This window comes from Eleutherodactylus coqui, chromosome 6, assembly GCF_035609145.1.
Source record: "Eleutherodactylus coqui strain aEleCoq1 chromosome 6, aEleCoq1.hap1, whole genome shotgun sequence".
NCBI classification, from domain to species: Eukaryota; Metazoa; Chordata; class Amphibia; order Anura; family Eleutherodactylidae; genus Eleutherodactylus; species Eleutherodactylus coqui.
Window position 1 is genome coordinate 79,721,236 of NC_089842.1, and position 27,545 is coordinate 79,748,780.

Genomic DNA, 27,545 nt, shown 5'->3' on the forward strand with positions numbered 1-27,545 from the left:
CCTAAATAATTTTTTTGGTCTTTAGGTTTTTTCACTCTTGCACAATAAAAAACCCTTTATTGGAAATATATATTTTTTGCATCGCTGCGTTCACAGTCCCCTAACCTTTTTATTTTTCCATTGACAGAGGTGTGTGAGGTCTTGTTTTTTGACGAGCTATAGTTTTTATTGGTACATATATAGTTTTTTGGGGTACATATGACTTTTTTGCTCCCTTTATCGCAGTTTTTTTGGCATGCAAAATGAACAAAAAGCATGTGGGTTTTTAAAAAATTATTTTTAAAGCAAAGAGAGGCAAGTGAGCAAAAAAGCTTTTTTTTCCTATGTGTTTCTTACTATCTTCATTTTACATTTTTAATGTCAGTGTTAAAACCTGTGAACGCTGTGATCATACATTGCAGTACTTCTGTACTGCAATGTATTATTGTTAATAATAGCAGTCATAGGCCATCACCGACTGTATGTAATTGTCTGGCATTATGTTGCCACGGCAACCCATCGCGGAAGGCTGGTAATGTCAAAAGGAGCGCAAGCCCTCTGTGAACCCTTTACATGTTGCAATCAATATTGATTATGGTGTGTAAGGGGTTACCGGGAATTGGTGCTGCTACCGATCCCCGCTGTTGCAGAGGAAGGCTGGTTGTCAGTCACAGCTAGCTCCTACTGCAGATGGCACGTGCTCAGCTACTGAGCCCCGCCATCCATAGGATGTAAACTTACATTCATGTGCAGGAACTGCTTCCCATCCAGGATGGAAGTTTACATCCCGCGGCAGGAAGGGGTTTTCAAAGAAAAAACTATTGATGACCTCTCAACCCCTAGCTGAGCGAGTGCCCGCTGTGAGCGCAGCAAAACACAGTGGAAGCTGCCTTTTTGACCCCAGTGTAGTGGCTGGCGCTTGTAACTGCAGGCACAGCTCCCATAGATTTTAATGAGACCCCAGCCTGCTGTTACAGATACCCGCCACAACACTAGGGTCGGAGCAACAGCTGTGTATTACGGTGTTGACAACAGATGTCCAATCAACCAGGGTCCCAAGTGGCAGAGCCAGCCGATTAATTATTGATGACCTATACCAAGGATAGGTCATCAATAATAGTTTCCTGGAAAACCCCTTTAAGGAGCATTGTTCTATGTTGACAGCCGGGAACCCATCAGGGTCCTTTAATGGGATTACTGAATGAAGGAGTCTAGGAAATACCTCATTCTAAGTATATCTAATTTATATTCAACTCCAATAAAACCTTATATATTGACAGATTATCTATGAAGTCTAATAATATAAAATGTGATTTCTATGCCTTGTTGCACTGGTGGGTATGACATCCAGCAGCTAAGGTGAGAAATTGAATAATAGTTGGGGTATCAAGAAGAGAAACACAGAAGACAGAATTGAGGAAAAGAATTATTTCACGCCATAAGCTCATATGCTACAAGTCATAGTAGACTGGGGCTCCAATCTAAGTTTGCTGTAGGGACTTATGTTCATCCTTACAGCCCTTCCTTTGTTTGTTTGCTAGAAACCAAAGCAACCAATGCAAAACAGAGAATTTCCAACTTATTCTAACAGTTAAGGGCTATGTAGGTTTTCCTACATTATATGGACATTCTCCCCATCCATAATAGCAGTAGTGAAGGCAGCTTGTTATATAGACAGAAACGTTAACCCACTTGAACACATTTAGTGTCACGCAATGCTGTTGAATCATCCAATACCATTCTCATTGATCATGTGACAATCACTTTCTAAACCGTGTATAAAACTCTTGTTCCAAAAATTTTAACTGTAAATGAGGATGGAAAAACTCTTTGTGATGGACACAAGGAAAACAACCCTTCACATGTGGGACTTGTGATGATCCAGGCTCAGGAGGCCAATCAGGGAGTATGGCTGCTCATAGTCAGTGCCCTCATCCGTATAATGTAAAATACAGAATGAATGAAAACAGAAAGCAGATTGAGAGAAGACAGATATGTAAGAAAAGCATACGAAGAATACAGGATCTTAAGTTCCAAAGTCTCATGTCTCATTTGTTCATTGCCTCCATGAGTTACGTTTTTGGGGTTCTCATGTTTATCAAGTTGATATTATCTAAAGTTGTTCATTATTAGTCATAATATTTTTATTTATGTCTCTTGTTTCTAGGCCTCTCATTGCAGGAGATGTCTAATGTCGTTTACACTCCACTTGTCCTCTTTGTCTATGTCTTGGCCTTTATAACAGGAGTGCCTTCTAACCTCTTGGCATGTCATACATTCTTGGTCAAGGTCCGTCAGAAGCCATCTCCAGTTCTACTTTTTCTACTCAACCTGACCATCTCTGACTTGCTCTTTCTTTTCATCCTACCTTTTAAGATGGTAGAAGCTGCATCCGACATGACCTGGCCTATGCCCTATTTTCTTTGCCCTATTGCAGTATGGGTTTATTTTTGCAGCATATATATCAGCACACTCTTCTTAGCAGCTGTTAGCATTGAGAGGTATCTTGGAGTTGCTTACCCAATAAAGTTCAAAGTTAACAGGAAAACTGCGTATGCTATCTGGATCAGTGGATTCATCTGGGTATTCAGTGCCCTTCATGGTAGTGTCACTTTCATTGTCATCACCGTCTTACCCAGTAATGAAAGTCAACAAGGCCAATGCTATCAAAGTTTTTCTCCGGAACAGAGGAAACTTTTATTGCCCTTTAGATTAGAAGGAAGTCTTCTGCTGTTCTATATTCCATTCATGATAACCATCTTCTGCTATTTCAACTTTATCAGATTGCTCTTGTCCATGACCAAAATATCAAGGAAAAAGAAGTACCGAGCTATATGTTTAGCAGTAGCCACACTCTTCAATTTTACCCTATGTTTTGCCCCATATAACATTTCCCATATTGTAGGGTTCATTCAAAACAAAAACCCACGATGGAGAGTGTACGCTCTACTTTTGACCACACTGAATGCAAGCATTGATCCCATAATATTCTATTACTCCTCTACTGCAGTTCAGAGGACATTTCTAAAGGTTTTTCAAGGTATGAAAAGAAAACTGTATATTCGAGATGCTGATGAGACTCCAATGGAACTCAGTCAATTAAGTGACACTCGGACAACATGCACAAATCATGGGACTACTGTCTAAAGTTTGAACAGTGTGTTTGATGTCTATGAGGTCATTCATGGTGTTTCAAAGGTTAAGACTATGTAATTAAAGTCAAAAACTTCAATGAATCTGTCCATATTAAATGTTGCTAAACTTTTGTTTTCTTGTTATGGTGTCTATTGTGTTAAGTTTCTTTTTGAGCTGCGAGCATTGACATAAATGCTATAGAGGTTGGCCACCAATGCTATGAGACCTGTGGAAGGAAGGCATCTTTTAATCATCCATCACTCAAGTACCAAGGCCAGATCCTTTGGAGAGATTGTGTCATGGCTTTTCACTCTTTCCTGAGCTAGACAGTTGAGCGAGGCCAGATTAATGAATTCTTCTACATAGAGCACTTAATTTATTGGGGTTCTCCATTAACTTCAGAGAAAAGCAAAGACCTCTCTCACACATTTTAACCTATGTGATTGACAATATATAGCTTGAAATGCATAAGTGACTTACCTCAATGGAGCTGTCTGCCTCCTGCAGCAAAATAGCTCGAAGTGGGACAACCCCTTTAGTCAATTATGATTGGGCCCATATTAAACACAATTAGTGTAGTAATGTTGCAATGCATGCATTGCATCGTGCCAAACTTTTAGGCCATGTTCTTTTATGCTAAGTCATGCCCTTTGCATCCCCTCACAGACCTCGCTAGTGACCACTTTATAAGAATAGTATCTTTCTAAATAATAGACAGTTACCAGCTCTACATAGTGACACTGATTACAGTACAGTTACATCCAGTGAACACAAGTGATCACCGTGCTAATCGCGATACAACGCTCACATTATTTACAATGGGACTGCTCACATAGCCGCTGACAAGCGCTCGAATGCAGCGCTTTTCAGCACTGCGATTTTTGAGTGGTGCATGTTCTATTTTTGGGTGTTTAAGCATTTTTATATGCTCTGGTCACCCATTGAAATGAATGGGCAGCATTTTCAGCGCTGCCGAAAATATGGCACAACTTAGTACCGCAATTTTGACAGCGCTAAATGCCATAGTTAAAAATGCAGTGAAGAAAAAAAAAGCAATAGTCACCTAGCAGGTGCCATCTGGGTCCCTTCCGCTGTTCTCCGGAGCTCCAGGCAGGCTTCTGGGCACTTGTAAGTGCCGACAGAGCATCTATTGATGGTATCGGGGTTTGAAGATCCTGCTTCCAGCAAAAGATTGCTCTGATTGGTTCATCAAGCGCTGGCTCAGCCAATCAGAGACGGCGCTCGATGGACCAATCACAGCCATTCAATGAATGGCTGTGATTGTGTGCATCGAGCGCCGGCCCTGATTGGTTGAGCCGATGCTCAACAACCAATCAGAGCAATCTCTTGCTAGAGGCAGGGTTGTCAAGCCCTGTTACCAGCAATAGATGCTCTGTCAGCATCTGCATGGGAGGTCTGCAGGAACACCGGAGAGCAGCAGAAGGGACTCAAACAACGCCAGCTAGGTGAGTATTGCTTTTTCTCAGCTTCCTTAGCTGCCTTTTCAGCTGTGCTGAAAACACAGCAAAAACATTGTTAGAAATGCATGACAATGCTACTGAAACTGCATGAAACACAACGTTTTTGCAAACGCCTGTGTGAGGAAGGCATGAGGCCATGGATTGCCCAGCACCGGTCAAGGGTTACAGCCCATGCCATGTACCCGCGCTGACCCCTGCAGACCCAGAAGAAAGAAAGAGAAGACGACCAGACTGGAGCAGATTAGAGGCACTGAAAAAAAGGTAAGGTTGGAGGGTTAATTTATTTTGTTTTTTTTATTTAAGTCACTACAAAATTGTGCCTAACTGCTTCTCCCCGGATCTACTGAACTGGTAAAAGCCAGTGTTTTGGGCCCCCTTAGCCTATGCTGAGGGCCCCATTGAACATGGTGGAATGCTGGCCTGGAGCCAGTGCTCCATAGACACCATGGCTAATCCAGCTCCGCAGACCCCTAACCAGCCCCAAAAACTAATTCAGATTTCAGACCAGACCACTTAGTAAATCTAGACCAGAGGAAAAAAAATGATCTAGGAAACATATCAAAGCTCTGCTTTTATGGAAAAATGAACTATGCTATCATTGGTTGTTTTTGCGTGACAAGATCTATTTTTTTCCAAGACAGGCTGAACACAGATTCTGTGTCCAGAGGCTGCAGAGACATATTAGCGACCAATAAGAGAGAGCCCCGATGTCTCTCATCCACCACTGTGCCTGTCAGATGTCATCACCCACAGTGCCCAGGCGTACAGTGCGCATGTGTAGATTCTCATGGCACCATCTTGGAAAAGGTCAAATGCCTAAAATGTAGAACCACATTTGCAGTGGGTAAAAAAAAAACATACTAATGATAGAGGAAGATAAATCAGAGTCCATCACCATATGGAAGTAAATACAGAGATAAAAGGCACTGTGCCAGTAGTTTACTTACCATAGGTACATGCTGCTAATACTAATGAATGGATACTCTACCCCAATCAAACAGGACCACCCAGCATAAAAAATGCTGAAATCCCTCCAGTCTAAAAGGGGTATCCAGCTCAGATGGTCTGCTCATGCTAAACTCCACTAAGCCGATAACAAGGAAAAAAATCCATACTAGGCCAAGCTCACACGATCATGTCGGTATAGCGTATTCCGTACACATGTTTTGTGCGCTTAATATGCTGCACCAATCTCCCATAGTAACATCCCCAAACTCAATGTCCAACACAGGACTGCAGAAATTATCATAAAATTCATTGAAAATCACATATACAATAAAAATATTTAAAAAACAACAGAACATGAAGGAAATGAAGCATCAATACAAGGGAAATCCATCCTCTCAGGTCACATATATATGACGTTCACACAGAGAATGCTACTAATATTAACCTACAACAGACGCAACCAAGATCAATGTCAGGCACATAATAAATTGTTACCGTATAACCGAGGGTCTGGAAATCCCTGCAACCTGATGCGCACGTTTCGCCTTCGTTCATCACCGCTTGGTAGCCATGTTACCGCTCACACAAATGGCATGAAATACACACACAAAAAAAAATCACAGCCTGTTCTATCTTGGAGCGTATTATGCAACACATACAAGCCAAGACAGTACATGGCAATTGGTGGCACACAGCCAGTACGCAACGTCATTGCATACTGGCTATGTGCCGCGTGCACATATACCAGCATACTTCAAGATACGCTTGTGTGAGCCTGGCCTTAAAAGAAGAAAACTATATATCTGTGTATATCAACACATTATTAAGTCTTTATTAAATCTTTATTATTAATTTAGAGCTATCTCTATGATAAACAGGAACCAATCCATCACATCCCCAGAGATAAGTCACACTGCAACAAATTTGCATCAACACTATAAAATGTGCAGCATGCAGGATCAATGTCTATCTGAGGTCCAGGCGGAGCCCACAGCACCAGCCAATCCAAAACATGAGAAAAACAGAAACATTAATACATAAATTCATAAAAAGTCACATAAAAGGAACATATACAAAGACTAGGACAGAAAAGGTGAAGAGAGGCAAATATCTTTAACCCAAATGTTCCACAAAGAAAGCGGCGATTTTAAAATCCTTATTTAGACCATTAAAGTGTGAAATGTTAGGTCTATGGATCTGTTCCAAACCTCTATGTTCCGGTGATCTGGATTATAGTTTTCTCCAGCAGGTTTCAGGGTATTTTGTAGCTTCCGAATTGTATAGTGTGCACACATCGTCAAGCAGATTAGACACAAGCGATCAGTCTCATATCCAAAATGGCTCTCCTGGTAGAAACATCCAGACAGGCCCTTTTATTGAAAAGGATAACGCCTGCCCTTTATGGGCGTTTAACAGATTACATCAGTAACATATAGGATTCTCATTTGTCGGATCATATAGAATCCCCCCTCCTCCCTACCCACCCTTCCTCACGTCCGCCGTAGTGTGGACTTTGTCTTCTCTAGCATGCAGACAACCTTAAGGAATTCTGTGTAGTTGACAAATCATTGTTTAAATAGATTGTGTGAGGAGTGGAAGGGGGCTAGGTAAACACTCAGTGTTGAACACAGATATACACATAACACTATGGCCCTTAACTCTTAGAGGCTTCTTGTGCAATTCCTATGTACTTAGCTAACATTACATCATACATCCTTCACCATCCCATTGTCTAGTAAATACCATGATTAGAGTGTGTGTGTGTCCATTAAAACTCCACAGAGCTGAAAGTCATTACAACAGCATAATACATTTGGTTTATACAAATCGATAGACATTTTATACTGACTAATCATCATGTCTATCACAATCCCCCCTTAAAATGTCTATCCTCTAACTCTCTATCTGATTTTCACAGTTCTCTGCGCATGAGCCTATAATCGGAGCGCGTTGAAGGTTCGTTTTAGGGTCTTCAAGGGGGTGTAGGACTTGTCCACTCCTTCTGGGGATGCATCCAGCAAACTCATGGTGGGAGCGGCTTTTCCAGCATCAGTTTCGCAGGTCTGTCTGACACAGGGGATAACACAGCAGACTAGAACAGAAAAGGTAACCATCAGTTCACAGAAAACAGCGACGCCCGTCTGTGCCAGGATCCTTTACCACCCGCTCATCCATGGCGAGTACTGGTCCCAAAAGTTAGCTCTTTTTAGTTAGTGCGGTCAGCTTCTTAATGGCAAGTGCGTCTTTACCCGCGGGTCACTTGTCGTCTAGGATGTAGGTACAACAAGTCTCTCCTATCATCTTACAGACACTCCCCTTTTTAGCTAAAGTCATATCTAAGGCCATTCTATTTTAAAAAGTCATAGTCGAGGTAGGTCCTATTGGTCGACTAGTCCCTATAAGGAGTCTCTAGTATAATTTATAAACCACTGCTAATTATAAAAAACATAATTAATCCAATCAACGTTTATTTACCATAATGATCAGGAAAATGGACTCGAATCTAGTTTTAACTTGGTCTCTATTTTTTAAAACTTGTCAGGTACCCCCCTTGGCTATCCTATGACGTCAATGTATACGTGTAGATCAAAACTACCACCAGGGGTCTCTCTTCTCGCTCTAGTATAATGTTACAATACTAGTAGCGTGCACAGGTACGCACGGTGTGGGACTCCCTAATCTTCACCCACACCAATGTCCCTCCTGGAGATAGTCCTAATGGTGAACACGTCCAGGTCGCCTCACCCTGACCCTACACTACCTAGTGACAAGACTGGAAGGAACCGCCGTACCTATGTGGAAAACAAGGATAGACCAACATGACAGGATAACCACAAAACACAGACTGAGTTGGATCAAGATAAATTAACTATTGGGGGTAACCTCATTATCCTCAATGTTGTCTGACAGGATGTGGAGGAGCATAAGGGCTTTACTAAGGCACACTCCCCTGTCCAATTACCCTCCAGGCGGGTCCTCTACCTCATGTCTCCAAAAAGCCAGTAAACGTCTCCTAAGGACTGGACCTGATTCTGCATCTATTCCCCTCCTATCGTACCGTAGGAGGAGCAATACCCGTTAGTGAGTTCCCCAAAAATCTCCCTCCACCCTGCCTATTTGCCTGGCAGGTGTAGTTTCCAGGGTAGTCAGTAATACTCTCTCCGGTGCAAAACACTTAAAGGAGATGTCTCGAGGAAGCAGTGATTTTTTTTTTTGCCCAGTCCCCCTAATTAAACATACATTACTAATTACCCCTGTAAATTACTTTCCTAGCTGGTTTCTACTTACCGTTCCAGCGTTTCAGCAACTTATAAAAGTTTCCCCAAGATGGCCGCCGGCTCTTTCCCCGTCGCTCGCTGCAGCCCGACGTGCGCGCTCCCGAGACGCTGCCAGCTGTGTCTCCATGGCAACCGGACGCCAAGCAGCCGCCGACCGGACGCCCCGCAGCCGCCGGCCAGTCACCCACCGCCAGGCAGAAGGTAACCGGCGCAGCCCCCCCCCCCCCCCCAGCGACAGCCCCCCCGGCGCAGCGACAGCCCCCCCGGCCTAGCGCTAGTTCCCCCATCACATCGGCAGCCCCCCCGGCGCAGCGACAGCCCCCCCCGGCGCAGCGCTAGTTCCCCCGGCGCAGCGGCAGCCCCCCCCGACCCATCACTTACCTGGGACGCTTCTCGGGGCTGCTGGGCTGGGCTTCTCCGCTGGGCAGCTCCAGTTTCTGCACCTTCCTCTAACAGAATGGCCGCTCCAGCGCGCTCCCGAGCAGTGACAGCTCGTCTGCACATGCGCAGAAGAGCTGTAGCGGGGAGCACACTGAAGCGGCTCGTGCTGAATGGAGAAGACCGGACTGCGCAAGCGCGTCTAAAAAAGCAAGCTGCCGGCGAATTTAGACGGAACCATGGCGACGAGGACGCTAGCAACGGAGCAGGTAAGTGGAATAACTTCTGTATGGCTCATATTTAATGCACGATGTATATTACAAAGTGCATTAATATGGCCATACGGAAGTGTATAACCCCACTTGGTTTCGCGAGACCACCCCTTTAAGTAGTTATAGAGTATTACTTCTTCCATTTCTCACGGACAGTGTAATTAGTGGGAATGTTCGTGAAGAGACTAATAAACCACTCTTCAGCATCTACAGGGAGATTTAGGGGGACCATTCCCGAGTATAGTCGGGCACTACCGCACACGCAACAGTTAGACTTGTTGCTCCTGTTAGCATTGTACCTCATCAACTCCAACCAGAGATTCTGGTCAGAGTAGCCAGTCGCTACTGTCAAGGTGTCCTCAAAGGTAGGGTCGGCTATGATCATCATGTTCGTCAAGGTCTTTATCTTACGGCGGAGGGGGTTAATTATGGGCACGGGACTAAGTGAAGGCTTCCATTCGGGTGCATCTACCATATCCCTTATTTTAAACTTCCCTAAGGGATCTGTCCTCCCGTACCGGTATGTCCCCAGACTATAAGTCCCTCCGTCCCCGGGCTTGGATCTCCCATGGTTAGTGTAACAACCGCATTAAAACCAAGCAACATACTAAGTTCAGCCTTCCAATACCTGCTGTCCTTATTATTCTCAAGGAGGGTTATACGACTGATTAGGGATTTCCCGCTCTTATCTTTCTTATTTAAGGCACTTCGCGGTTTATAGGACTAGTCTGTTCCTGCGTTCCATCCCACTAATCCCCAATAACGGCAGTCTTCTCCCCAGACGTTATCAGTGGCGCAAACATATTGTATTCCCCGGGTATATAAGTCATATAACCAGCTGGACTGAGCTAAATCTGGCCAGCGGTGGGATCTTGCGCCTAGACACGGGACCACAGTACAATAGTCGAAGGAATATGCGGCTACTTGAGCATTGAACGAGTTATACTAGAAGGTAACCATACCCTCATATTCTTCCGACTAAGGATTCCAGTTGCCACCCTCCTCTCTCACTAGCCCTAACCAGAGTAATGTCTTTGGCACAACTAAGACTGGTCTCCTGGATCTGAAGCTTTCTTACAGTATGAAGCATGGATCCATGTAAGTCTTTCGGCTAGTTTCACAGCTGTGGCAGTAGTCAGAAGCACCTGGTAGGGGCCATCAAATCGGGGCTCAAGAGGGTGCTTCCTGGGGAACTTCTTGACGCACACCCAATCCCCAGGCTGCAAGATATGTGTCCCAGTGTCTGCCTCTGAGTCTGGAAGAGAACACCTGTGCATAGGCTTTGGTTAGTTCTTTAACAACGGAAATCACATACTCAGTCAACACATCAGATTGTAATTGTAACTACTGAGGATAGTAACAACCTAGCCTTGGGGCTAGCCCAAACAATCTCGTAGGGAGATAATGTATGATCCCCCCTGGGTTCATATCTAATACTGTATAAGGCTATTGGATGACAGTCTTTCCAAAGCGGCGTCATTTTTAAGTATCTTACTTTTTAGCGTGCCACTAAGTCTCTCCACCTTTCCACTACTCTAAAGATGGTAGAGTATGTAAAAGGCCTGGGATACACCCAGAGCAGACATGACGTGTTACATTCACCTGCGAAGTTTATACCTGTCTGACTCTGAATCACTTCTGGTACCCCATATTCACAGTTTACCTCGTTCATGAGCTTCTTTGCGGTTACCTGCTTGTTTGCCTTGGTAACAGGGTCAGCCTCCAACCTGCAAAGACATCAACAACAACAAGCACGTAGTCATACTTCCCAACAAGTGGGAGCTGAACGTAGTCAATTTGCAATCCCTGAAATGGGTAGAGTGGTCCCGGCAAGTGTGATGTGGCAAATTTACTTCTGCCCTGACTCACCTATGGCATAGATCATGCTAAACTGGACAAATGATGCAGCAGCTACAGAGAACCCAGAAGTCGCCCATCTTCTTTCAAGCGTCGTCATCATTGCTGCTTTACTAGGTGGGTCTTTCCGTCCATCAGCTGGGCCATCATGGGATACAGGAACTGTGGTGGGCAGGTGCTGTTGACTGTTCTGACACATTAACCCTCACAGAATTTGTCTCTTGGTCTTGTATACACAATTTTTAACCGTCTCAGACATAGCAGCCACGGCATACAAAATACCCCTTAAGCAGGTTACAACGGTGGTCTTTTTTCCGAGTAAGAAAGAACTATATTACCTGCCTTTCATTGATTTATCACTCTGGATCAGAAACAGGCAGAAAAGCAGTCAGAACCCAGATCACATCGGTAGATTTACATAAAGCAATCTTACCGTGTTCTGTAGATTTTCGGGCCCCTGAGTTCTGCATGCCATCCGCCGATCTCTGTATTTTTCCAGAATGAACGAAATCAAAATCTCTAACTCGGTCTACCCAGGATACTCCACTGATCTGGATTATAGTTTTCTCCAGCAGGTTTCGGGGTATTTTGTAGCTTCCGAATTGTATAGTGTGCACACATCGTCGAGCAGATTAGACACAAGCGATCAGTCTCATATCCAAAATGGCTCTCCTGGTTGAAACATCCAGACAGGCCCTTTTATTGAAAAGGATAACACCTGCCCTTTATGGGCGTTTAACAGATTACATCAGTAACATATAGGATTCTCATTTGTCGGATCATATAGAATCCCCCCTCCTCCCTACCCACCCTTCCTCACGTCCGCCATAGTGTGGACTTTGTCTTCTCTAGCATGCAGACAACCTTAAGGAATTCTGTGTAGTTGACAAATCATTGTTTAAATAGATTGTGTGAGGAGTGGAAGGGGGCTAGGTAAACACTCAGTGTTGAACACAGATATACACATAACACTATGGCCCTTAACTCTTAGAGGCTTCTTGTGCAATTCCTATGTACTTAGCTAACATTACATCATACATCCTTCACCATCCCATTGTCTAGTAAATACCATGATTAGAGTGTGTGTGTGTCCATTAACACTCCACAGAGCTGAAAGTCATTACAACAGCATAATACATTTGGTTTATACAAATCGATAGACATTTTATACTGACTAATCATTATGTCTATCACACCGGGACAATTTTGGAGAAAATGTGGCCCTGGGCAAACTTAGAAATGGGGCCCCAAATGCTGAAATACTGCATTAAAAACACAGTCACATTCAAGATATTCAGGCGACGTGCCATACATTTCTACTTATCAAATGCCAGGACTAAATGTTACCAACATACTGGGTTTTTTTCTCCAAAGAAGAAGATGAGGGTAAGTCAGTGTGTGCGAGAACAAGGAAGACGAAGAGGAGGTGGAAGATGATGAGGTGCTTGGCCCAACATGGACCCACGGAGTGTCAGGATAGCAGCTCACAGGGAGGAAGGAAGAGGCAGACGTTGGGGGGCAGCACCATGTTAAGACAGGGAGAAGAGTGTTGCAGACAATCAGAAGGGCTGTACCCTCTTCATCAGCTAATACTACTTGCAGCAGCAGATTAGGCCCACAGCTAGGTCTGCTCACAGAACTTGTATGGCCCGAAGAATCTCTGAAAATTCACCGGATGACAGAAGAGCGGTCATCTGTAAGATTTGCGGTAAGTGTTTAAAACGTGACAAGAACATAAACAACCTCAACATAACATGTATGAACATACAAATGAACCACCTGCTGCCTTGTAGAGCCCACCTGGGCAAGAGGGCAAAAAATCAGCCCCATCCTGCTCCCTATTTCACTGCTGTAGCTGCCTCTTCCTCCATCTCCCTCCCCATTCATGTAGCACAGAGTTGCAGTTCATGTAGCACTCCCCTATGAGCACAGAGTGGCAGTTTTGTGTTGGGGCGGTAGCACACTTATTTCAGGCCTCTTCTCCACAATTGACTATTGGGATACAGGCTTCAGAGCCAGGAGTGGGAAACAGACAGCAGAAGTTGAGCCGCTTCCATCACTACCACCTTCACCGACAGTAAAGGGGTTGTCCCGCGCCGAAACGGGTTTTTTTTTTGTTCGCCGCGAGACAACCCCGATGCAGGGGTTAAAAAAGAACACCGGAGAGCGCTTACCTGAATCCCCGCGCTCTGGTGACTTCTTACTTACCTGATGAAGATGGCCGCGGGGATCTTCTCACTCGGTGGACCGCAGGACTTCTGTGCGGTCCATTGCCGATTCCAGCCTCCTGATTGGCTGGAATCGGCACGTGACGGGGCGGAGCTACACGGAGCCGGCATCCAGCACGAGCAGCCCCATTGAAAAAAGAAGAAGACTGGGACTGCGCAAGCGCGGCTAATTTGGCCATTAGACGGCGAAAATTAGTCGGCTCCATGGAAACGAGGACGCTAGCAACGGAGCAGGTAAGTGAAAAACTTTTTATAACTTCTGTATGGCTCATAATTAATGCACAATGTACATTACAAAGTGCATTAATATGGCCATACAGAAGTGTATAGACCCACTTGCTGCCGCGGGACAACCCCTTTAACATCTACCCCATATTCCAGCATGTCCCAAGTCAGACTACCATCCCCAGCTATGAAAATACCCCCCTCAAAAAAAAAAAAACATATATATATATATATATATATATATATATATATATATATATTCAACCATCCACAAGTAAAGAACCTTGCACAGCTGCTTGCAATGGAAATGCTGCTCCTCAGGCTAGTGGACACAGATGCCTTCTGCAGGTGAGGCATGAAGGCAAAAGTGGTGGTCCATGTTTCATGATACCCTCAAGAGTTGTGGGACATTTATTCTTGTCTGCCCCTCCTGACTACCCTCCCCCTTTACCTCTTCATACCACTTTTCAACACTCTTCACATCAGCACAGATAGCCATATGTAACAAAATCCAACCTCCATACAGCGGTGCATGTGGTAAATGCCAAATTGCTGTCTTAAAACACATATGTGTAAAGAAGCGCAGCCACATAGTCAAAGAACTGTTGATGGCTCTGCAGGCTCATCAGACACGTGGCTATCCCTGCACAACCTGAAGCCAGGCAAGGTAGTGTGTGACTATGGGGCCAACCTGCTGGCAGCCCTTTGCCTCAGCAATCTCACACACATACCTTGCCTGGCCATGTAATGAAGCTTTCGGCATTCACAGTTAGCCGCCTCTCATCTGGTGGAGATGCGGCAAGAGGTTGGGCTACCACCTAACCGTCTCATCTGTGATGTGTCTACTCTTCCAGCAGCAGAGAGCAATCACAGTGTACCAAATGGTGTATGCCATTAACAGATACTGCACAGAGATTGGTCACTTGACGCCAGTGGTGTGGCTGCAGATCAAAGATGTGCGGCGTTTTAGCCTGCTTTGAGAAAGTGAGTCACAATAGCGCACTGATCAGTATGACGATCCCTTTTGTCTACCTTCTGGAACAGATGCGATAGGGCGTCAGGGACAATGACATGTTGCCATCACAGGAAAAGGAGAAAAAGGAAGGGATACCAATCCTCCAACCGTCTGGCCAATCCACCATTACTCAACACTGCAGGGAGGTTGGCTTTTGGAAAAAATGGAGGCAACTTCTCTAACATGTTGCTCCATCCATGGGAGAAGCATAGAGGAGAAATAAGATGAGCAAAAAGAGAGGATAATAGAGGTCCAGAGACAGGGGAGAGGGCTACACAACATTCCTTCCATACACTAACCTCAGCTATTCTATATGGGTGACGGGACCAGCTGGAGGACACTCTTAAGCCTGACCCCAAGGAATGTGGACTATCACTCTTAGGCACTAGTAGTGCTTTTATGCTGCAGTGTTTGCAGAAAGACCGTCACATAGCCCACATCAAAACATCATATCATTACTGGCTGGCCACCCTTCTTGATCCCCACTGCAAGGCCAAAATTACAAATCTCATCCCGGCAGTGGAAAGAGACCTCAAAATGCAGCAATAGCAGGAAAGACTGTCACATAGCTTGAAGCAGAGCAATGGATCGCAGCTCTGTGGCTCATGGCATATGATCAGGAAGCCACCACAACACCACCCCCACCAGTGTCAACGGGATACTGGTGTATCTTGTCTACACCGGATGTATGGGTGGAGACATGGGTTGGCAGGGCTTAGTGACAGGTCTCGCCCCCAAATGTGCGGCTTGGCTGCTGCACACCTCTCAGCGCCTACCCCCCTGACAAGCTAACACATCACCGCCCACACTAGCTTATGCGTTCCCGTCCCCACTGACAGTCTTCTACACCGTCCCCCTGACAAGCTCACACATATGATGGACGGACTGCCATGTTCGCCCATGTCCGCCCGATCAGCCGGCCCCTGAGGTCTGTCTCCTTGCTCTACGCCGCTCCTGTTCCCACCATCAGCCGGCCCTGTGGTGAGTCTCCTCCCTGTGGCCATCCAACTATGTCACTCTCCGCTCCCGTCCCCCAGATCAGCTGTCCCCACTGTGAGTGTCCTGGCTGTGGTCCACTGCTTTTGAACGCTGGCACTACTCACACTGCCGCTGACAACCCCGATGGCACTGTGATCGCTGGTGTCCCTGCTGCTGCAGCATGGAGCCGATGGCAGTCCATGGGAGTGACTGTCAGCACAGGAGCCGGGAGGGGAGAATTGACAGTGGCTACGACAGTGACAGTAGCCAGGAGGGGAAAGGATGATGGTAGAGGTGTGAACATAGTTGCCACAGGTTAGCACAGAGGGAAGCAGTTCAGCTCGGTGCAGGTGTGTATCCGACAGCCAATCCAGAGTGTCTGATTGTGTTGCATCTTCACCCAACTTTGAAACAGACTAATGACGTTAGCTGTAAGTTTCAGAGTTTTGGAGCCATGGCTACACTGCGCCTTCCTCTTCACAGAAAGCTTATTTTTCTTTACATCGATCATCTCTAGTGTCAAACATTTCACCATCTTCAACTGGGCCTTCATGACTGTCTGAACATAGATCTAGACTTCTCTGCTCTCTGAACCATCTTTTCAGCAACATGACCTTTCATCTCACTCCTTATTTAGAGTACTTCACTTTCAAATAGTGTATTTTGTCTTTCAGTCTCTCATTTTGGCTTTTCCCTCATCTTCAGAGGTTTATTTCCACCACAAAATTCTCTCTTCATAATATTGCTTTTTTCAACTATCTCCGTATTCTTTTCCTAGGCTGGAACTAACCTCACACTGATGGTCTATCTCTGCCCTAACACTAGCTAGCTCCTCCTGAAGCCTTGCTAGAACTGTCTCACTCTAGACATGAATGCCTTCTTTCCAATCTCACTGTGGCTCTTCACCTCTCACAGAACCTAGGGACACATGACTTCTTAGTTTCTATTTTCCTATCTGTCTCCTGTACTTGCAAGGAAAATTTCCCTTTGACTAATTAACTATTCCTTGCATTTACTGAACCACAGCCCAGGCAGGTAAAAATTAACATTAGTACGCCACACATTTTTATTACATCACATTTGTCACATTGCTACTAGCAACGACACCAGTTTCAACTGAAGATGGCTAGCAATCACATTTAATTCATCCCATGTCATTTTCATATCATTAAACATTTCTTTATCATCCCTCACTCTTTGGAGGAATCACCACACCAGCAACTGTAGACAACAGTTTAGGAGTTACCTTCATTGACGATAGTGAGCACTCAGAGTCAACTGACAGCACACTGTGTCCAGTACCGACAGTCTTTTCCATGGGGCAGTCTAGCTCAGCTGCACATGTCTTAGCAGTTATATGCCTAGTCTGGTCAGCTAGGAACAACGTCTCACACACTTCAGCCATGTCAGGGTTAAGTTCATCAGCAGAGGTTGTTTTCATCTCACCTGGAACCTCATCACTTAGGGCCCCTGCACACTGGCAAGAGGGATATCAAGTGTGATTCACGGCCCGCTATCGCTCTCCCATTCCTTCTAAAAACCCCTGGTTGTGAGGTGTTTTCATGTGAAAACAGCCTTGCATCACTGTGGAGGCTCCCTTCATCCCATTGAAAGCAATGGGAGAACATTGTGATCCTCTGCTGCTGCTGTGACAGCTGCAGCAGGGGATTCCTTCATCCCTGCGGGGAGTCCCCTCATCACTGAACACCCTGCCACTGCTATCACAGTGTTCAGTGATGAGAGGAATTGCGGCAGGGATGAAGGAATCCCCTGCTGCACCTGTCACAGCAGCCGCAGAGGACTGTGATGTTCTCCCTTTTTTAATGATGCTGACAGTACTACTGCTGCCGGCACCATTGAGAACAAGGTGAAACCCCTGGATGAAGGAATCCCCTGCTGCAACTGTCACAGCCACGGCAGGGAATCACAATGTTCTTCCATTGCTTTCAATGGGCGATATCGCAAAAAGAAAGGACATGCAGGGTTCTTCTTCAGGTTTTTTTTTAAGTCTAAAGAAGAACCCTGTGTAGGTTTGAAAGCTTACTATAACATCATGTATTTTTGTTAGCCATTAAAAGGTATCATATCTACAAGATTACTTGTTTTCTCTTACTGAGAACAATCACATTTTGCTCTACTAGCTTACACTGTAGCAAACCCTTTTTGCAACACATTCTGCAACACATTTTTAACACTGAGTTCATTAGATTTTACAAGTCCATGCTGCCAGTCACTGGTTATTTCACCACCCCTCAGACTTGTCTTGTGGCACAGCAGCGCCCCAGGATACTGATGTTGGACATTAGACACGGTTCACATTGTCAGATAGTGGAATACCAACCACTACTTTACTAGCCTCCTGGCCAGAGGACATGTACGTGCACATCCATTCACTTTGTTGCATCTCCAGCAAACGTTTTTTTGCTTATTTGTGACAGCGACCCGCTGTTGTCATTTATTGGTAACTCTACAACTGTTCCTTGAAGCGGGCCCTTGCTTGAGTGTCCTCATCTGGCAGAATTTCTCCTTGTGAAATGTATGACATTGCTTTTAAAACAAGCACCACACCTGCTCTCTTCTTTGGTGCAATTTCTGAGCTAGGAGACCCCAAGTGGGCCTTCTTTTATTTTCAGTGACACCCGTGTGCTACGATTGACCCTTACACCACTGTACACTATTTTGACCATTTTTTGGGAGGAGCACAGTGTTCCCCAAATGTGTGCCTATATTCCCATTCAATTTTGCGTGGCTTTGGCTGCATTGCGGACCTTCTGGAGGGCAAATTAGTGAACTTGATTTTAATTCGCATTAACTTTAATGAGAGTTGTACTCGGCCATCCTGATTCACAATGATTTTCGTGAAATCAGCCCAAGACCAATATGAACCAATTATTCCACAAATTGCTCATTACTAGTAAGGAGGTGAAACAACAACAAAAAAGAGTGCGAACAACAGCCAGCATGAACCCTATACAGAAATGCCCATTACTCCCATGTTCTATTCTGAAATGCATCGCCTTGCATCTATGGTATGTACTTGTGTTTTTTACACACGTGGAAACATTGCAAGTGCTTCCAATAGATTTAAATGGCTACTGACAGGGAGAGTGAGACGGAGCGGGGACACACACAGGCCAGCTCGGGACAACGGGAGAGTGATTGAAAATTGGGACATATGCAGCTCCTGACTGCTGGCAGTATTTGCAGTAATGGCTTGTTGATATGTCCTTTTTCTCTTTACCCTATACATTATCACATGTGATTATACTCTGAAATAAGCATTCAAATAGAGGCCAATATCTACATGTATTTTCTTTTATGAGACTGATGATAACTAGGAGAATGACTGCAGACTACAAAGTCCATTAATCTAATGCACTGTGAGTGCAAGCCATGCAAATACCGCTGTAATAAAAAGGTGAGGCAGACCTCAGGACATCGTCTACCATGTGGTGATGAGAAGGGAGTCTGCACTGAACTAGCTTCTTGTACATAGCTGGGGTCAGTGTTTTACAGCTCCATTGCATTCTATACTAATTCATATGCACTGAGCTCCCCCTAGTGGTGAGTGCCTACAATCACAGTTTTATCATGTATCTCCATGACTGTATTCATACTTCTATTGGTTGTTATTGGAAACAAGCCACCTTAACAGCTTAAGTGAGCTCATTTAATGAAGGGGATAGTTAGTTTTTCCCAATCACATGACTGTATAGAGCCTGGTGTGAGGATGACATTTCCCTCCATGCAGGCTACACAGTAAACTCTGTGCAGTCACAGAACAAGCAGGTAGTTATAGAAGATTTCCGCTATCAAAGCTGTCAGAATTGTGAATGCAGCTCTGAAGTTAATACAGGCTGTAACCAAGGACCAGTGAAAGTTAAGTAATGTAATATATGCAAACTTATTCCAACTGATTAGTGTGCTTTCAAACTGTATGATATATTACAAAATGTGTGTATTAATCTCTTGCGAGGCAGTGGTATTGTCATTCCTCAGGAGAATGCAGCATACAGTGGAACACCAAATTTGGTACAGCAATATGGAGGCAGAGCTGAAGATGTACTTAGTGTCACCCATGTTTCAATGGAACATATATACTGAGCAGCCTGATTCCCACATGAGTAGTGAGACAGGCAGAGAGCTGGGTAGAAGCACAAGGGTATTGCAGCATAATGCTGGATCCGGCTGGCAAAGTGCGAGTGGGAGCCAGGAGAACATGCCTGAATTGGGTGGCCTGAATAATAGTGGCAATCATCAAGGCCAAGACTGAAGATCACTGCAACCTTGGTTTCTAGGCTGTCCGGCCCAAGTTGTAATATCGTTGCAGTCATTTATTGTCTCGATCTCATCGCTATCAAAGAACATTTCTACATCAATCCTAGATCAGACCCTGTGTGACTCCCTGTGTTCGGCTGGGGAAACCCATTGGTCACGTTACATTTCATGTAGTCTAGCAAGACTTGTTGCAAGATAAGAACCTGGTGACATCTTGGTTGAGAGGTGGCATTGGGGTGACGAAGGGGACCTCATAGAGGAGATAGAGGCTCTGGCTATAATGGATGTCTACCTGAAAAAAGGTCCAACTGAGGTAGACATCCCAGCAGACATTAATCCAAGTGAGAGAGAGGTCATAGCTCGTTCCATAGAGGAGGCATATGTCTGTGTGGTTGCAGGATCGGCCCAGAGAGTGCACATGAATGAGGGGCTCCAGATGTTGATGGCTGGCCTTTTTAAAGAGCGGATGCAGAAACACCAGCATACTGGGTCTATCTGGGGTTGCCAACCTGAATTTCTCATTTTTGTAGAAAAATCACATATGGCCAGCATTTCTTACATGCACACATTTAAGAACCATACTGTAAGGACTTTACAAACAGTGACGGACGTATGTGAGCTGGAGGATTACCTTCCCATAAGGGATTGTGATGGCATGGAAAAGCGATGACCTGCATTTTGACGAACTCTTAAGGCTTAATCATGTAATGTTGTGTATAGATATTGTTGTAACAGATCATCAAGGTACTTGTAATAGGCATTATGCACTGACAAGAAAGTATATTAGCTAGGCGTGACAATCTGTATTCTGTGTGGGTTTTTTATGTGGTTTTGCAAAGGCCACAATGTGGGGATTATGTTTCAGATCTCACAGTACAGGGGGGTGATGGAGATTGTTAGTTACTAGTGACGTACGAAGTGTCTTGCCATTCCAAAATCGATATATATGTAAGTGTGGATTTATACTTAACACTGTAACGTTTAATTAATAGGCCCTCCAATGGAGTGAAAGTAAGCATGTTAAGAAAAGTTTATTTATTGAGTTTGAAAAGATATACATCACATGTGACATCCCATAACCTGCACCCTGGGCGCCTAGCCCACAACTCATTTCATGTACACAGTGACCTGCTGTAACTCTGGATTAGTACAAGATAATGCAAGTAATATAATGTATGAAAACAGATTCTTCACCAGCAGAATAGTGAATGCAGCTCTGGAGTATAGTACAGGATGTAACTCAGGACCAGGATAGGATAAGTAATTTAATGTATACACGCAGTTTATTTGTCAGCAGAATAGTGAATGCAGCTCTAGAGTATAGTACAGGATGTAAGTCAGGACCAGTACAGGATAAGTAATATAATGTATACAGACAGATTCTTCACCAGCAGAATAGTGAATGCAGCTCTGGAGTATAGTACAGGATGTAACTCAGGACCAGGATAGGATAAGTAATTTAATGTATACACGCAGTTTATTTGTCAGCAGAATAGTGAATGCAGCTCTAGAGTATAGTACAGGATGTAAGTCAGGACCAGTACAGGATAAGTAATATAATGTATACAGACAGATTCTTCACCAGCAGAATAGTGAATGCAGCTCTGGAGTATAATACAGGATGTAACTCAGGTCCAGTATAGGATAAGTAATATAATGTATGCACACAGATTCTTCACCAGCAGAATAGTGAATGCAGCTGTAGAGTATAGTACAGAATGTTACTCAGGTCCAGTATAGGATAAGTAATATAATGTATGCAGACAGTTTCTTCGCCAGCAGAATAGTCAATGCAGCTCTGGAGTATAGTACAGGATGTAACTCAGGACCAGTATAGGATAAGTAATACAATGTATGTACACAGGGACTCAGCTTTTTATGTGCATTCATTTTATACATGAACTGTAGAATGCAGTTCAAAAGTGATCTTTAAAGACAAACTATTGGATATCCCAAAAACAGAAATAACAATAGATTGTGAACAAAGATGATGTCAAGTATATAATGGCCTGGATCGTTTTTTCCCTACATTTAGCACGGTAGAGTACAATATGTGCTGGGATCCAGGTGAGAGGAATTTCATTGCATCTTTTCTTTCTATCCTCAGTTCTGATATATCAATATGCAAATCAAGCAGATATGTAATATATGATATCTCACTGTTAATGACTTCTATAATCTGAAGAAACCTCCTCCGACGAGCCCACGGCCCATAGCAGTAACCAGAGATAATATAATATACCTTCATGTTCATGCTTTATGGGACATCATCGGAGCATTGCAGCCGCACAGAAACCCAGGTGAGGAACGGCTCTAAATACAAATATTGATTGGCTTAATACATAAACTGCCGTCTTCGGTAAGCATAGAACTGATAATACTAACAGGAAAATCTTTTTTAAAACCAAGTCTAAATATTTCTAGTCAGGAGGTGGAGAGCTTTGGGTGAGTGTGACGGTGCTGCCGCAAATGACAGATACGGCAACATGAGGCGAGAAGAAAGGCGAGTGAATTACGGACGAACTTGAACATATTAAGGTGTCGATTATTTTTCTATCTATCATAACTTGGTCTAGTTTTTTTGTCATGGTCACTGAAATCTTAGAAATGTTAACTGTGTAGGATACTGGTTATATGAGAGTTCTATAATCCCAGTGTTTGCTGGTGTGAAAGCCAGTAGAGCTGCTGATTACTAGGCATAATATTATAAATGCTAGAATATTTACCTAGGAAACGGTTATATATGTTAAAAATAGGGTGGTTTCCCATCTGCACTCGGAGGTTCCGCTCTCCTGCTTTGTTCGGGGAGCTGGAAAGGGGAATTCCCATGGCCGAACGTCTCCGTCTCCGGATGGAACTGAACAGCGCTGGATGGACACCATTAACTATAATGGGGTCCATCCATTCACCACCCAGCTGCCAGCTTTTGGTATTTTGAGCCGGATCTGAGGTTCCAACACAGATGTAAAAATGGCCTTAGCTAGTGAGGGAGAGTAAAGTACAGATATATACTAGCAAGGTATTATAGACACTAGCATTGTTGGGAGAAATCCCTTTGATGAATAATGTTTATCAAGCAAATTCCACAGTGTAGTAGATAGAGATAGATAGGGATGATATACAAGGGCATACCTAAAGGCTCAGGGGCCAAGGTGCAAAAGTTCAGCTCAGGATTCCCCTCCATCCCGGGCCTCCACACCCCCATTCCCGTACCCATACCTAGATCAAGCTGCATACAGCTGCAAAACAAATTTCCATACATGATCTGCCCCTTTGTGTAATCGTTCCAAACATGACTCATTTCCTGAACTACATGAAAATTTGTTTGTAGCCCCTTAAGCCATTCTCACACACACCACTTTTTACCGTTATTAGTGCGGTGTCCCGAGCGCCATACTAACCGCGGTACAATGCTCCTATTGATTTTATTGGGGTTACTCAAACCTGTGTTTGAACGCCGTGTTCTTGATGCTGCAATTTTTGAGAGCTGTCTGTTCTATTTTTGCGTTTCCGTGTTTTTTAACACACCTCCTCACCCAACACAATGATGGGGTGTACTATGCATTCAAAAATGCCGCTCGAAATTGCGGTAAAAATGCCGCGATTTCAAGCTGCGTTTTCTGAATGCAAGTGTGAGAGTGGCCTTCGGGTGTATTCCTGTTTTCGTTGTACTTTTGAACCACAATTAAGAAAAACACATTTAAAAAACTGCATGCGGTATTCAAAGACCACATACGTTATTAAAAAGCTGCATACACTATTAAAAATCACATGTGTTTTTGATGCATTTTTTAATTGTGTGCAATTTTATACAGTATATACAGGGAGATGTATAACGTATACCAGCGATAGAAAGATAGAGAGATATATAGATAGATATAACATGTATAAATATGAGAAAGATGGATAGATAGATATAAGATAGATATTACATTAGATAGATCATAGATAGATAGATATAACATACAGTATATAGACATGAGAAAGATATAGATATGAGATAGATAGATAGATAGATAGATAGATAGATAGATACCCCGGACCACTTCCCTATGTAAGGAGACCATCAGGCACGGAGACGCTGTATATTCTGCAGGAGCGCAGGGAGATGACATCATCAGCAGCTTCCTCTAGTCTGTGCCATACCATGTGTGTGTCTGCCTGCCTGTTCCTCTCCTCCCTCCTCCTCTTCTTTTCTCCTGCTTGCTGGCTCGCTCTGTCAGCCGCAGCACAGCAATCACGCGGCTGGCAGTGAGACCAGCCGATAATGCACTCTATGTGCATTTGTATATCACAGAGGGTGGCCTCTGGGCCCCCTCAGTGCAGTGGCTGGGTCGTCATCACAACCCCAGCGACCCCTGATGGTACACCAGTGATGATATAGCTGCGGAGGGTAATGATGCATGCTAATTCTGTATTGTACAACTGATGGCTAAAGTATAGCTCGTGGGTTTAGAGCTTCGCGGGAACTCTGGTAGCATGTATTAAGAAGTTGGGAGCAGCTGAGTCATATAAGCTGTGAGGGAATTCCCTGGAGTCTCCTGTCAAGAACAATGTTTGCCTTGATAGTAGGACCATAGAAATTATTGAAGCTCTGGTTGAATTCTACTGTATTGCATAAAGCAAAAAAGCCCTCCACCACAAAGACTATAAGGACTGGTGGTCAAATCGCTTCAAAATGGTGAAAAACAATTCATTTTTGTTTTAAAAAATTTTCAGACGTCCCTAAAACTTACTCTTGGTTTCATATATTTAGCATTAGCAAACAACCTGTGGCATTTGCTTTTACTTTTACTAATAATTTGCCTTTGCGTTCTTCAGGTCACGGAGACTCACCCAGTTTATCAGTTTCCTAAGTAAGGGGTTGTGAAGCCATCATGAGCTACTTTCCAGGATCAAAATTTTTGTTTTTGTTCGTCTACATCACCACTTTTATTACGGGTGTTCCTCTTAATATAGCAGCCCTTGCCACGTTTATTAACAAAGCCAATCATGACCTTCGCCCTGTAGACATCTTGTTGGCCAACTTGACCATTTCTGATTTGCTCTTGTTGATCTTCCTCCCGTTCCGCATGGTCGAAGCGGCATTTGATATGGATTGGATCTTGCCCTATGCATTTTGCCCTCTGTCTGCCTTTATGTACTTCAGCAGCATTTATGTCACTTCACTCTTCCTCATGGCAATAAGCATAGAGAGATATCTAGCTACAGCTTTTCCTATAAAGTACAAGATGCGGAGAAAACCATTGTATTCCTTGCTGGGGAGTCTGTTCATTTGGTGCATTGCAGCAGCTCACTGCAGTATTGTCTATATTGTGGAACATGACACGACATCTACAGACAGCAACGTTACCTTGTGTTATAGCGCATTTTCACCACCCGAGTTGGAAGTTCTACTTACTGTTCGTTTAGAAATGTGTTTTGTGCTTTTTTGTGTCCCATTTATGATCACCATTTTCTGCTATGGGAACCTTTTCAGGATCGTCTTTTGGAAGTCTCATCTGAACAGGAAAAGAAAGCAGAAAACTATTGGGCTAGTGATGGCTACATTCGTCAATTTCATTGTGTGTTTCATGCCTTTTAACTTATCTCATATTGTGGGCTTTATAACTGGAGCAAATCCAGAGTGGAGGGTCTACGCTTTACTTCTTAGCACCTTCAATGCATCTCTGGATCCCATCATATTTTACTTTTCCTCTGCCTCTTTCAAAAAGTCTTTTCTAGAGGGTTTAATCCATCTAATGAAAAAACTACACCTTGGACCTGGCTGGTATACATTATGCATTGCACCTTGTGAAAAGGAGACAAAGAACACCAATGTGTCTTCGTAAAGCTCAACTGCATAGAAGTTAGATTATACTATCTTAGGCCGGTCTTACATGACCAAATTGGATTGCAGATTCCGTGAGCGTATGATCCGCGATAATACATAGAACAATCAAATGCATTGACTTATGCAGTTCCGATCACATTAGCGTGTTGAAATTGTGTAATCCACAAACGGAAAACAAACACAGCGTGTTCTATTTTACCACGATATCTGTGACATAGGGCCTATTGTTCTCTATGTTCGTGGATATACCCGCCACCCAAACAAACAAAAAACTGTACTGCGCATGACTGCCTAAATGAGTACGCGGTCATGTGTAGTACAATTTCACGGCCATGTGCAGGGTCACGCCTAGGCTCACTGCTGTAATCTGCTGCAGGCCTCTGCTTTGGATTCCGCTAACGGTCATGTGAGCCTGGTCTTAGTTCTAGGAAATCCAGCACATCCACAAAATAAAATAACATCTTTACTGAAATATTAAAATGGTACAGAACAAAGTCCTAAGGACAGTGTCTCAAGCTTACCCGTTTCGAGCTGATACGGCTTTCGTTCACAGCATGTATACCATAAAGTTCTGAACTGTTCAATTTAGCAAAGCTATGCTGATATTAAAATGCAAGTACTGTGATTGGCTTCTTGTTTATTTTAATAGGATTGACTTTTATGGTGCACATGTTGTGAACAAGAGCTATATCAGCTCGAAACGTGTGGGAATGGGACATTGTTCTGTAGCAATTTTACTGTTTCAATAAAGAAAACATTGTTTTGTTCAGCAATGTGCCAAACTTCCTCCTTCCAGAGTTCATTCTGGCTGATCACCAACAGCTGTCCGTACTCTAAGAATGAGTGCACAATTTGAGTACTGGGGTAGTGAGCTCATTTGTTATTTACATCTTAGTTCTAAATGAAACTTGTCATCTCATTGGAAGATTTAATTGCAATGTTTGGGGCGCTGCAATTGCTTAGTTTTCACATAGAGCTATATTTGTTTAATTTTTATATTTGGGAATTGCAATTTGTTGATATGCTTGTAGATAATTGAGGTATTCTAAGGTAGAAAACATATTATGATAATTACTTGATAGGATACATGGGAGACAGGGCACTTTTTCCAGTTTTCACTCATCCACTGGATAGGTGAAAACTGATTGATTAGGGGTCCAACTGCTAGTACCTACGGCAATCTCAAAAATGGGGGTGGGGGTGGGGTTGGGGTCCCATTTCCTCCTCTTCCAGTCACTAATGGATCACTGCTCCGACCACTGCGATGTCACAGAATATTCCTTTAAGGGCTCCTGCACACTGGCAAGAGCGATATCGGTATGTGATTGACGCCCTGATATCGCTCTGGCAATCCTTCTGGAAGCCCTGGATGCAAGGCGTTTCTGCAGGGAAACAGCCTCCCATCCCAGCAGGGCTGAAAGAATCTCCTGCTGTGGCTGTAACAACCACAACAGGAGATACTGTTCTTTTCCCATGGCTTCCAATGGAGCCGGCGGCAGCAGCACCAGCCCCATTGAAATCAATGGGTGAGGATCGCGATCCTCTGCCACTGCTGTGATAGCAGTGGCAGGGGATTCTTCGCGACAATAATTTTTTTTGGGGGGGAGGACTTGAAATGTAAGCCCCCTCCAAAAATAATCAATAATTGTAGAAAGAAAGA

The 27,545-nt window shown here is 44.0% G+C and overlaps 2 protein-coding genes across 3 annotated transcripts; both read left to right on the top strand.

Moving 5' to 3' along the window:
• Positions 1-2,163: 2,163 nt before the first annotated feature.
• On the top strand, positions 2,164-3,126 carry LOC136633609 (free fatty acid receptor 2-like). The gene has a single exon (XM_066609368.1). It carries the CDS (start codon positions 2,164-2,166, stop codon positions 3,124-3,126), a length of 963 nt encoding a protein of 320 aa, XP_066465465.1.
• Positions 3,127-22,163: 19,037 nt separating this feature from the next.
• Positions 22,164-27,047, top strand: LOC136631358 (free fatty acid receptor 3-like). 2 transcript variants are annotated; one of them, XM_066605626.1, is made up of 2 exons: positions 22,164-22,352; positions 24,874-27,047. In XM_066605626.1, exon 2 carries the CDS (start codon positions 24,930-24,932, stop codon positions 25,881-25,883), a length of 954 nt encoding a protein of 317 aa, XP_066461723.1. In that variant the 5' UTR covers positions 22,164-22,352; positions 24,874-24,929; the 3' UTR covers positions 25,884-27,047. The 2 variants fall into 2 exon arrangements, with proteins under 2 accessions (XP_066461723.1, XP_066461722.1); XM_066605625.1 differs by lacking the exon at positions 22,164-22,352 and adding an exon at positions 22,495-22,590.
• Positions 27,048-27,545: the final 498 nt, after the last annotated feature.